Genomic DNA, 12,964 nt, shown 5'->3' with positions numbered 1-12,964 from the left:
AGAGAGGGCGAGAGAGAGAGAAAGAGAGAAAGAGAGAAAGAGAGAGAGAGAGAGGGAGAGAGAGGGAGAGAGAAAGAGAGGGCGAGAGAGAGAGAAAGAGAGGGAGAGAGAAAGAGAGGGCGAGAGAGAGAGAAAGAGAGGGAGAGAGAAAGAGAGGGCGAGAGAGAGAGAGAGAAAGAGAGGGAGAGAGAAAGAGAGGGCGAGAGAGAGAGAGAGAGAGAGAGAGAGAGAGAGAGAGAAGAGAGGGCGAGAGAGAGAGAAAGAGAGGGAGAGAGAAAGAGAGGGCGAGAGAGAGAGAAAGAGAGGGAGAGAGAAAGAGAGGGAGAGGGGAAAGAGAGAGGGGGAGAGAGAAAGAGAGAGAGAGAGAGAGAAAGAGAGGGAGAGAGAGAGAGAAAGAGAGAGAGAGAGAGAGAGAGAGAGAGAGAGAGAGAGAGAGAAAGATGGGGGTCCAAAGATTTGATCACTCAGGTGGAGAGGTGGAGATAAGGGACCTGAAATGAGCCAAAAACCTGAATAAATACTCAATCACTGCATCCATCCCCTTATCTTCTGTCTGAAAGCTCCTGAAAAGATACTCCTCTAAAGTAGGCTTCATACTACAGCTTGTTTTCATCTAACGTCAGTCTATCCCTTTTGTTCTATTGTAGCCTAGTTCAGAGGGGGCAAACAGAGTGTAACGTCATAACGCCAACGTTCGACATAGGAATGCACATCATCAGCCCAACAGATGAAATGATACTGCAAGGCATGGTCAGTTTTCTCTGAGAATATCCAACATAAAAGTAACTTTGTTGAAGCAACCCCTTACTCTCCTTTCCCCCTTCATTTGAAAAGTTATAGCCCCCTCATCTAAATCAATGCTAGTCTCTGTAGACTCCCATTGCTTTGTGGAGTGTGCAGTCTGCGTAGTGCGTCATCACCGCAGACTTCATTTCCAAGCAAATCACTCAATTATGTTAAATTGACCTGTTCACCGACCCTGCTATGGACATGACACAGGGTCACTGGAAGTTGTCATTTCTCTTAAGAGCGGAGTCCTTTCAGGATCAAATCATATTATTTTAAAGATGGCGTAGCAGTCGGGCGTGTTTTTGTCTTGTCCCTTGTAAACATTGTTTTTCCTTCATATATATATTTAATATTTTAATATCACTTTCTGTCTACGGACTGAATATGCTCTCCTGCAACCCGCCTCACCCAATGTGGTACGGATCTGCTATTTTTATACTTAAGAACTCATCAACTCATCAAAAGCTAACTGGCTACTAGTTAGCCACGGCCCGCTAGCTGTCTAAAGTACATCGGACTGTTAGCTTAAGAGGCCACTACTTGGGCTACAATACCTCTTTTTGCCAACTGGCTTGGACCCTCGCCACTCATCATGACTGGACCCGTTGGGGTGTTTCTCAACTGGCTCAGCCGTCGCTTCGTCTGAAATCCCATCCGCTCGCATGCTAGCCGCGGCCTGCTAGCTGTCCAGAGCACATCGGACTGTTAGCTTAAGAATTATTTGGCCACTATACCTATTCTGCCAATTGGCCTGGTTTACCACACGGAGCCCTGCTGATCCGTCTGCCGACGTAACAGCACGAGGGGGCCACAACAGACTTTCTTCCATCGCGACGTCCCTCCAAGGCCCTTCTGTTAGCTTGCTATCCCCGGCCCGCAAGCTGACTGAAGCCACTCACTATGATCACTCGGCTACGCATGCCTCTTGCTAACGTCAATATGCCTTGTCCATTGCTGTTCTGGTTAGTATTTATTGCCTTATTTCAACTGTAGAGCCTCTAGCCCTGCTCAATGCGCCTTATTTAACAGTTTACTTCCACCTACCACACATGCGGTGACATCACCTGGTTTAAATGATATTTCTAGGGACAATATCTCTTTCATCGTCACTCTAGGCACAGGTTTACGCTCACTGTATCGACATCCTACCATACTTTTGTCTGTACATTATGCCTTGAATCTATTCTACCGCGCCCAGAAATCTGCTCCTTTTACTCTCTGTTCTGAACGTACTAGACGACCAGTTATTTTAGCCTTTAGCTGTACCCTTATCCTACTCCTCCTCTGTTCCTCTGGTGATGTGGAGGTTATCCACGGGTATCCTGGAAGGATATCGACCTCATCCCATCAGAAGAGGATGGCTGGTCGTTCTTTAAAAATGCCTTCTTCACCATCTTAAATACTCGCCCTTTCAAAACATTTAGAGCCAGGAACAGATATGGTCCTTGGTTCTCTCCAGACCTGCCCTTGACCAGCACAAAAACATCCTGTGGCGTTCTGCATTCGCATCGAATAGCCCCCGTGATATGCAACTTTTCAGGGAAGTCAGGAACAAATATACACAGGCAGTTAGGAAAGCTAAGGATACATTTGCATCCTGTAGCACAAACTCCAAAACGTTCTGGGACACTGTAAAGTCCATGGAGAATAACCTGCTCCCAGCTGCCCACTGCACTGAGGCTAGGAAACACTGTCACCACCGATAAATGCACTATAATTGAGAATTTCAATAAGCATTTTTCTATGGCTGGCCATGCTTTCCACTTGGCTACCCTTACCCCGGTCAACAGCCCTGCACTCAAACTCGATCAAGCTTCACCCAAATCCAGATATCTGATGTTCTTACAAACCTGGACCCCTACAAATCAGCCGGGCTAGACAATTTGGACCCTCTCTTTTTAAAATTGTCTGCTGAAATTATTGCAACCCCTATTACTAGCCTGTTCAACCTCTCTTTCGTATCGTTTGAGATTAGCCTCCAACACTCTACTCAACAAATTGGATGCAGTCTATCACAGTGCCATCCGTTTTGTCACCAAAGTCCCATATACTACCCACCACTGCGACCTGTATGCTCTTCTTGTCTGGCCTTCTTTTCATACTCGTCGCCAAACCCACTGGCTCCAGGTCATCTACAAGTCTCTGCTAGGTAAAGTCCCGCCTTATCTCAGCTCACTGGTCACCATAGCAGCACCCACCCGTAGCACGCGCTCCAGCAGGTATATCTCACTGGTCACCCCCAAAGTCAATTCCTCCTTTGGCCGCCTCTCCTTCCAGTTCTCTGCTGCCAATGACTGGAATGAACTGCAAAAAACCTGTACATAGCTCATCTGTAATTAGCCCATCCAATCTACCTCATCCCCATACTGTATTTATTTATTTATCTTTCTCCTTTGCACCCCAGTATCTCTACTCGCACATTAATCTTCTGTACATCCTACCATTCCAGTGTTTAATTGCTACATTGTAATTACTTCGCCACCATAGCCTATTTATTGTACTGTATTTTTGATTGTATGTTTGTTTATTCCATGTGTAACTCTGTGTTGTTGTATGTGTCGAACTACTTTGCTTTATATTGGCCAGGTCGCAGTTGCAAATGAGAACTTGTTCTCAACTTGCCTACCTGGTTAAATAAACAACTAATAAAGAGCTTCAGCACTCTGAAATATGGCTCTTCAGCACAACACCGTTAATACTCGCTTTAACCTCTTGAACCTTTTTAAACAAGATATTTTGTCACGAAAAGATGCTCGACTATGCATATAATTGACAGATTTGGAAAGAAAACACTCTGACGTTTCCAAAACTGCAAAGATATTGTCTGTGAGTGCCACAGAACTAATGCTACAGGCGAAACCAAGATGAAATTTCATACAGGAAGTGAGCCAGATTTTGGAGGCGCTGTGTTCCAATGTCTCCTTATATGGCTGTGAATGCGCAAGGAATGAGTCTACACTTTCTGTCGTTTCCCCAAGGTGTTTGCAGCATTGTGACATATTTGTAGGCATATCATTGGAAAATTGACCATAAGAGACTACATTTACCAGGTGTCCGCTCGGTGTCCTCAGGCGAAACTATTGCGTAATCTCCAGGTGCGTGCATGTTTCCATTTTGAACAGAGGAGAAACCAAACTACCACGAGTGACTTATCATCGAATAGATATGTGAAAAACACCTTGAGGATTGATTCTAAACAACGTTTCTGTCGATATTATGGAGTTAATTTGGAAAAAAGTTTGCGTTGTAATGACTGAATGTTTATTTTTTTTTCTTAGCCAAACGTGATGAACAAAATGGAGCGATTTCTCCTACACAAATACTGAACATTTGCTATCTAACTGAGAGTCTCCTCATTGAAAACATCCAAAGTTCTTCAAAGGTAAATGATTTGATTTGAATGCTTTTCTTGTTTTTGTGAAAATGTTACCTGCTGAATGCTAGGCTTAATTCTATGCTAGCTATCAATACTCTTACACAAATGCTTGTTTAACTATGGTTGAAAAGCATTTTTTGAAAATCTGAGATGACAGTGTTAACAAAAGGCTAAGCTTGTGAGCGAATATATTTATTTCATTTGCGATTTTCATGAATAGTTAACGTTGCGTTAGGGTAATGAGCTTGAGGCTATAATTACGCTCCCGGATACGGGATTGCTCGTCGTTAATGAAATGACAAGACACGATTGAAAGAAAAAAAAACAGGCACACCGGTTTCAATTTCAACAGAACATTTTACTGGAAAATATGCTTTAAAACCCATTATGTACAAGTCAATGTCAGTTGTGTACATCGTTTCTCTCAGTAGACTTAACAGCCAACTTTACTCAAAAAGGCATTTTCTCCTTCCCAATACCATGAGGGTAAAGTACAATGAAAGGCTCAATACACATATTTGCTTTCGATGTTGGTCATTTCAAATCATTTATCACCAGTAGAGATATACAGTGTGTATTTTATAGTTGATATCTACATTGATATCTACATTGATCTACCTCATAAAATGCATTTGAGACTCAATGTGACAATTTGTTTATTTTGGAGCATTATCTTAAATGACTCATAGATTATAATTCAGTTTAGACTACTTTAGACTATATAATAAAACAAAAGGCTGTGAATTTCTTAATGCAACTAAATGTCAATCATGGGGGTTGTCCTCCCCCTCCCCAAAACATAATTGTCACGTTCCAGGCCGACTACATTGCAGTCATTGCGTTGCATCAACCAATGGTTGTGTACAGACCGTACAGTCGGGCATCAGATTGCTGCTGTATCACATGTATGATGTTTGCTGATTTGTTAAACACCGATCCAGGTGTTGTGAGAGTTGACATGGGTGTGTCTGCAATGTGGTCAGCCAGTAACGCGGCCATGATCCACCAGTTGGGCGGGCTTGTATGCCTCCTCAGTGTGTCATCAAGCTATCCTCCTCTAACTAAGCCAATCGTCTTCCAGCCACCGGCCACCTCTGAGTCGGGGCAGGGGAGGGAGCAGGGAAGACGTGGCTGAAGAGCACACCTACTGGGCTTCGTCCCAAATGTCACACTCTTTCCTATATAGTGCATTCCTTTTGACCAAAGCCCATGTCTACAAGGCAGGCATAAGAAATAGCATCTTCCTCTGTCTGAGTTCCTATGAGACGTGAAAGAAAACAAGCATTTTTGTTTCGTTTTCCCTCAGTGCCTAGAACTCTGAAGCGTACAGTACAGTACAATGAGTCGCTGCACATTAAGTTTCAAAAAGAGTGAGACATCAATCATTTTAGGGCATTCTCAACTTTCTTACCCCTCCCATCTCCTCCACGTTGCTGCTACAAAACACAGATGGAGGAGAAATACATGTTTGTGAAGTCTTACTCTGTGCTCTATTCCATGCCACATACAGTAACATTGATAGAGGCAAGAAGTTTGTGGATTCTTACTCTGTGCTCTATTCCATGCCACATACAGTAACATTGATAGAGGCAAGAAGCAAATAGCTTAAATGATTAGCTAAAACAAATCCTCATTTATTAATTTTTTATATTTATTTTTAATCCGTTCTTATGTTTTCCCTAAGACTTTCTATTTCCCTCACACTTTCTATTTCCCTCACACTTTATATTTCCCTCACACTTTATATTTCCCTCACACTTTATATTTCCCTCACACTTTTTATTGAAAAGGTAACAGTACAGTCATAGAAATTGAAGTCACATGAAGGAGAAGTTACGGGTGGAGTGAGAGACAGTATGGCTGTTTGCATCTTCAATTAGACGCAGCATCGACGGCTTATATGAACTACAGAGAACAGAACAGAAGACTACCTATAGAACTTCTGCTGACTGCTGAGTCAGAGTCTGGGTGACATGACTCCGACTCCAACAGGGAGAGCGCTCTCTGTCGCGGACCATACGTTGGCATCTTTTGCTCTATCTGAGGGATGACATCGATATCCACCACTCAACTCTTCACCCTCGAGAACATGAAAAAGGACAACAGAACAGCCACACAGAAGAAGAGAATCGTGTTATGCTGCGTTATCTTGGCGCCGACAGAGAAGGGCTGTGCAGGGAATAATGCTGTGTGTGTGAGCAGGGTGGCTTTGTGTGGAGTTATTATCTTTTAGATCTTAACTGGCCATCCAATCTGACTGTCTGCCCCCAGTGTTCTTGATACAGTAGTTTTATGGTGTGATGCTGATGGGCGCACACACGCACACACGCGCACGCACGCACACGCACACACACACACACACACACACACACACACACACACACACACACACACACACACACACACACACACACACACACACACACACACACACACACACACACACACACACACACACACACACACACACACACACACACACACACACACACTACTCTCTCTCCCCTCGGTGCATATACATCACAGCACAAAGCTCTGCTGAGCCCCAGATGGCTCCTTAATGGCTTGGAATGATGAAGATCAGACCAATTCATTAAGTGCCTATTTTTCTGACTGGACCAAAAGGCCCGGTGGAGGAAGGGATCCTGAGGGGGAGCCAGGACTGTCGAGCTGATGGTGAGAGCAACCAACTGGCTTGAGGCTAGATGGAGTACAGCTACTGACGGAAGGCATTGACACGGGCCATTTAAATGGCATCACCCAGATGGAGACAGTAGAAAGGGATCCACCGCGGAACACTGATAAGGGTTTTGCTTGAGCTATTGGCCATGATACCAGGTCTGACATCACAACTCATCTGTTGAAAGTGTGTGTCAGTGACTTCACTCTGTGGTGTGAAATGGAATGGTTCAGCATGGCTATATCAGAGAGGGAAAACGCAACAGGCACGCAGCCACGCACAAACGCACAGACACATTTTGTATTTGTGACATCGCCCCTACACTTTTGGCTCCGGAGCTGAATCGGTTGAAATAGATAGAAGATAAATGATATATACATTCATCCCAAGCAATGGCAATGAGGATTACAATATCTGGTGCACCCGGGGATCAAACAAACAGAGATGATTTCATGGCTAAAACCTGAGTTATTGAGGAGAGTTCAGAAGAAACAGCAAACATAACCAATGTATCATATTCTTACAGAGTGAGAATTTGCATGACTAGAGCTAGACTATATTCATGTGATGTATACATACACACCTACGTATGGAGTGAATTTTGCTTTTCCAATCCGGATTTCTCTGAGAGGTCCAACCAGAACCAGACAATTGCCCTTTAAAGTGCTATGAGCATTGATGATAATACACGTTTTTTGTTCCTCGTTTCATAAAGGAAGAGAGAGCAAGAGCACAGAAGATCTCTCTCCCGTTCTACTCGTTCACTCTTTCTCTCCATCGTCAGGTCTTGTTGTCCTTCTAGCCTCCCTTCTGCTTGGGTGTCTCTCTTTTTGACCCTCGACCCTTAGTGGTTGCGAAGGCGGTGAAGAGGCGGGTTGAAATAAATAATGGGTGACACACACAGCACCATGACTGCTGCCCTGTCACCCCCTCGCCTCCTCCTCGACCTCTCTATCACTCCTGTCCCTCTTCTCTTCGTCCTCCTCCTCATCACCCACCTCTCCCAGTCCTCTCCTGGATGAAAGCAGGTGTGATAGATGTTACAGTGGGGCTGAGCAGTAGGGTTGAGTTGAGCAGTGGTGTTCAGTAGGTCCTCCTGTCCCAGTATAGACTGCATGTATGCTACAGGACGGACTTGACTTGGAGCCCCGTCATAAAAGATCCTCGTAGTCCAGGAGTTTAGAGTGCTGGCGAGTTTTCCACAGGCGGAAGAGACGGAAGTCAAAGTACATCTCAATCATCTCTTTTCCTGGATAAAAGAAGATACAGTGGAGGCCTTTCACTTCACATTGTTAATAACACAAAGAATTTGCTCATTTATATGGGAGAGATGTAGAGAGAGAGGAGGGAGAGAAGTAGAGAGAGAGGAGGGAGAGATGTAGAGAGAGAGGAGGGAGAGATGTAGAGAGAGAGGAGGGAGAGATGTAGAGAGAGAGGAGGGAGAGATGTAGAGAGAGAGGAGGGAGAGATGTAGAGAGAGAGGAGGGAGAGATGTAGAGAGAGAGGAGGGAGAGATGTAGAGAGAGAGAGAGAGAGGAGGGAGAGATGTAGAGAGAGAGGAGGGAGAGAGAGAGAGAGGAGGGAGAGATGTAGAGAGAGAGGAGGGAGAGATGTAGAGAGAGAGGAGGGAGAGGTGTAGAGAGAGAGGGAGAGAGTAGAGAGAGAGGGAGAGAGAGAGAGGAGGGAGAGATGTAGAGAGAGAGGAGGGAGAGATGTAGAGAGAGGAGGGAGAGATGAGAGAGGAGGAGAGATGTAGAGAGAGAGGAGGGAGAGATGAGGGAGAGATGAGGAGGGAGAGAGAGAGAGAGGAGGGAGAGATGTAGAGAGAGAGGAGGGAGAGAAGTAGAGAGAGAGGAGGGAGAGATGTAGAGAGAGAGGAGGGAGAGATGTAGAGAGAGAGGAGGGAGAGATGTAGAGAGAGAGGAGGGAGAGATGTAGAGAGAGAGGAGGGAGAGATGTAGAGAGAGAGGAGGGAGAGATGTAGAGAGAGAGGAGGGAGAGATGTAGAGAGAGAGGAGGGAGAGATGTAGAGAGAGAGGAGGGAGAGATGTAGAGAGAGAGGAGGGAGAGATGTAGAGAGAGAGGAGGGAGAGATATAGAGAGAGAGGAGGGAGAGAGGTAGAGAGAGAGGAGGGAGAGAGAGAGAGAGGAGGGAGAGATGTAGAGAGAGAGGAGGGAGAGATGTAGAGAGAGAGGAGGGAGAGATGTAGAGAGAGAGGAGGGAGAGATGTAGAGAGAGAGGAGGGAGAGAAGTAGAGAGAGAGGAGGGAGAGATGTAGAGAGAGAGGAGGGAGAGATGTAGAGAGAGAGGAGGGAGAGATGTAGAGAGAGAGGAGGGAGAGATGTAGAGAGAGAGGAGGGAGAGAGAGAGAGAGAGGGAGAGATGTAGAGAGAGAGGAGGGAGAGATGTAGAGAGAGAGGAGAGAGAGAGAGAGAGGAGAGATGTAGAGAGAGAGGAGGGAGAGATGTAGAGAGAGAGGAGAGATGTAGAGAGAGAGGAGGGAGAGAAGTAGAGAGAGAGGAGGGAGAGAAGTAGAGAGAGAGGAGGGAGAGAGAGAGAGAGGAGGGAGAGATGTAGAGAGGGAGAGGAGGGAGAGAGAGTAGAGAGAGAGGAGGGAGAGATGTAGAGAGAGAGGAGGGAGAGGAGGGAGAGATGTAGAGAGAGAGGAGGGAGACATGTAGAGAGAGAGGAGGGAGAGATGTAGAGAGAGAGGAGGGAGAGATGAGAGAGGAGAGTAGAGAGAGAGGAGGGAGAGATGTAGAGAGAGAGGAGGGAGATGTAGAGAGAGAGGAGGGAGAGATGTAGAGAGAGAGGAGGGAGAGATGTAGAGAGAGAGGAGGGAGAGAAATAGAGAGAGAGGAGGGAGAGATGTAGAGAGAGAGGAGGGAGAGATGAGAGAGAGAGAGGAGAGATGGAGAGAGAGGAGGGAGAGATGTAGAGAGAGAGGAGGGAGAGAAGTAGAGAGAGAGGAGGGAGAGAGAGAGAGGAGGGAGAGAAGTAGAGAGAGAGGAGGGAGAGGGAGAGAGAGAGGAGGGAGAGTAGAGAGAGAGGAGGGAGAGAGAGAGGGGGAGAGAGATGTAGAGAGAGAGGAGGGAGAGAGAGAGAGGAGGGAGGGAGAAGTAGAGAGAGAGGAGGAGAGAGATGTAGAGAGAGAGGAGGGAGAGAAGTAGAGAGAGAGGAGGGAGAGAGATGTAGAGAGAGAGGAGGGAGAGATGTAGAGAGAGAGGAGGGAGAGATGTAGAGGAGAGAGATGGAGTAGAGAGAGAGGAGAGAGAAGTAGAGAGAGAGGAGGGAGAGAAGTAGAGAGAGAGGGGGAGAGAAGAGAGAGAGAGAGAAGAGAGAGAGGGAGAGAAGAGAGAGAGGAGAGATGAGAGGAGGGAGAGAGATGTAGAGAGAGAGGAGGGAGAGATGTAGAGAGAGAGGAGGGAGAGAAGTAGAGAGAGAGGAGGGAGAGATGTAGAGAGAGAGGAGAGAGAGGAGAGAGAAGAGGGAGAGAAAAGAAAAGAGTGATTCTCTACCCTCAGGCGATTCCACCTTAAAGCAGCAATCAGCAGCTGAAACAATTACAAAGCGTCCTCTCTCTGCCCCTGTTTCGGTAAAAAGCTGAGGGATGGGGCTGAATCCACTCTCGGATTAATAGAGGGAGCTATGGATGCAAAGACTGGCCATGCATGATATCAACATGATGTTTTAACCATGTCTGTGGCTACATAGTGTCTGTTTACAGGTGCTTTATTGACAAACTTTGGAGTAAAACAAGTTTATATGTTGGGTTCTGATGGGGTATGACAGTTGAACTAAGCTCATCGGGCATTTTATAAGTTATATATTCTTCAAGAATCAATGGGTACATATAATTCATTAATAAGTCCAAAAATGGATGTAGCAACTGCTGACTGCCCTGTTCAATACACTGAATGTGTTACACACAGATATCAAATGTGATAATAATCTCTTTTCAACATTTGACTTGTTCTTCTCAATAAACAATATCATTTACAATGAATGGTTTAACTTCTACCATCTATCATTGTGTGTTGACACTGTGTCATTCACTGTTCAGGGAGCACCCGGCTAGCACTTATAACGCTCTGAGAACAATATGTTCCCTAAGGGCCATGATACACTGATAATTTGGAGAGGCAATGTTTGCTGCATCTATTTTACATTGAAAATGAGCAACTTTTTACTTTCTGGGGAATCTTGATCGGCAGCGCCACCTAGTGGGCAATTTTTGCAGGAATCCTCCAATCAGAGCACAAATATTGGTCATGTGGATCAGTCTGCTGTTCCAAAATATTTTGGAAAACATGGCAACCATTTTTCAGCTGAAGCGAGAGAAAAAAATCTACTCCCATGTTGGAGTGAGATGTCGGCCGTCTCTTATGTTTCTCACAACAACATTATATCATGATACGTTAATATAAACATACAGTTTGTCATGTTTAACTGACAAAAATATCCACGGTGGCGTGCATGTTAATCGATTAGCATGCTAACGGCAACCCATAATAAGTCAATGGGACAAACAGGCTAGTTCGTTAGCTAGCTAGCCATGCAGATTTCATTTTTCTTTTTAAATAGTTTTTTTTGTATGTTTAACTAGCTGGTTAGCTTACCATTTTATACGTCCGTGCTTAGAATTGTCAAGTAATATGTTTTCTAAATCTAGTTATCCTTATGCATTGGCAGTAGGTTTGAGTGCATAACCAGGACACAGGCAACACCTCTTTGTTGCTTGTTTGCTAGCTGATAAATCCCAGTTCAGATGTGGGCATTAACAGCCAACAACAAGCTATAGGAGATGAGTCAATTAATGGGGAAATTGAGTTTGAAATTGAAATATGCTGCTTCATATGAAATCTATTATTCATGTCCATGTTGCTCACTGCTCATCATTGCTCCAGTGTCTCATTACCCCACTGTGTTGCCAGCAGCATTGCTCTGCAATATTGCCTCAAAAGAAATTACCAGTGTATCATGGCCTTTTGAGCTTGGTGAGAGTGGTTCTCATATGGTTATTTGCATAGAACCTTCTCACAACGTTTTGGGAATGGTACAGCATAGTTGCTTGGATTTGGAACATTCTCAGCACATTTACGTAACTTGACAACAAAAAAAAACGTTGTTTCTTGGTATTTCATTACTTTAACAGAACGCTTCCTAAAGGTTAAAAAAAACGTTGTTTCTTGGTATTTCATTACTTTAACAGAACGCTTCCTAAAGGTTAAAAAAAACGTTGTTTCTTGGTATTTCATTACTTTAACAGAACGCTTCCTAAAGGTTAAAAAAACGTTGTTTCTTGGTATTTCATTCCTTTAACAGAACACTTCATAAAGGTTAAAAAACGTTGTTTCTTGGTATTTCATTACTTTAACAGAACGCTTCCTAAAGGTTAAAAAACGTTGTTTCTTGGTATTTCATTACTTTAACAGAACGCTTCCTAAAGGTTAAAAAAACGTTGTTTCTTGGTATTTCATTACTTTAACAGAACGCTTCCTAAAGGTTAAAAAAACGTTGTTTCTTGGTATTTCATTACTTTAACAGAACGCTTCCTAAAGGTTAAAAAAACGTTGTTTCTTGGTATTTCATTACTTTAACAGAACGCTTCCTAAAGGTTAAAAAAACGTTGTTTCTTGGTATTTCATTACTTTAACAGAATGCTTCCTAAAGGTTAAAAACGTTGTTTCTTGATATTTCATTACTTTAACAGAACGCTTCCTAAAGGTTAAAAAACGTTGTTTCTTGGTATTTCATTACTTTAACAGAACGCTTCCTAAAGGTTAAAAACGTTGTTTCTTGGTATTTCATTACTTTAACAGAACGCTTCCTAAAGGTTAAAAAACGTTGTTTCTTGGTATTTCATTACTTTAACAGAACGCTTCCTAAAGGTTAAAAAACGTTGTTTCTTGGTATTTCATTACTTTAACAGAACGCTTCCTAAAGGTTAAAAAAACGTTGTTTCTTGGTATTTCATTTCTTTAACAGAACGCTTCCTAAAGGTTAAAAAAAACGTTGTTTCTTGGTATTTCATTACTTTAACAGAACGCTTCCTAAAGGTTAAAAAAAACGTTGTTTCTTGGTATTTCATTACTTTAACAGAACGCTTCCTAAAGGT

The 12,964-nt window shown here is 43.9% G+C and overlaps 1 protein-coding gene across 1 annotated transcript in view; it reads right to left on the bottom strand.

Annotated features, from left to right (window-relative positions):
• Positions 1-4,508: 4,508 nt before the first annotated feature.
• Positions 4,509-12,964, bottom strand: part of LOC118378628 (NMDA receptor synaptonuclear signaling and neuronal migration factor-like) — a 54,479-nt gene continuing 46,023 nt past the window's right edge. The window contains exon 15 of the mRNA XM_052521508.1: positions 4,509-8,094. Coding sequence (XP_052377468.1) covers positions 7,997-8,094 — 98 coding nt within the window. The 3' untranslated portion in view covers positions 4,509-7,996. The remainder of the gene's footprint in view (positions 8,095-12,964) is intronic.

This window comes from Oncorhynchus keta, chromosome 6 (genome assembly GCF_023373465.1).
Source record: "Oncorhynchus keta strain PuntledgeMale-10-30-2019 chromosome 6, Oket_V2, whole genome shotgun sequence".
Classification (NCBI taxonomy): domain Eukaryota; kingdom Metazoa; phylum Chordata; class Actinopteri; order Salmoniformes; family Salmonidae; genus Oncorhynchus; species Oncorhynchus keta.
Note: the sequence above shows the minus strand (reverse complement) of the source record. Positions and strands in the feature narration are given on the sequence as shown.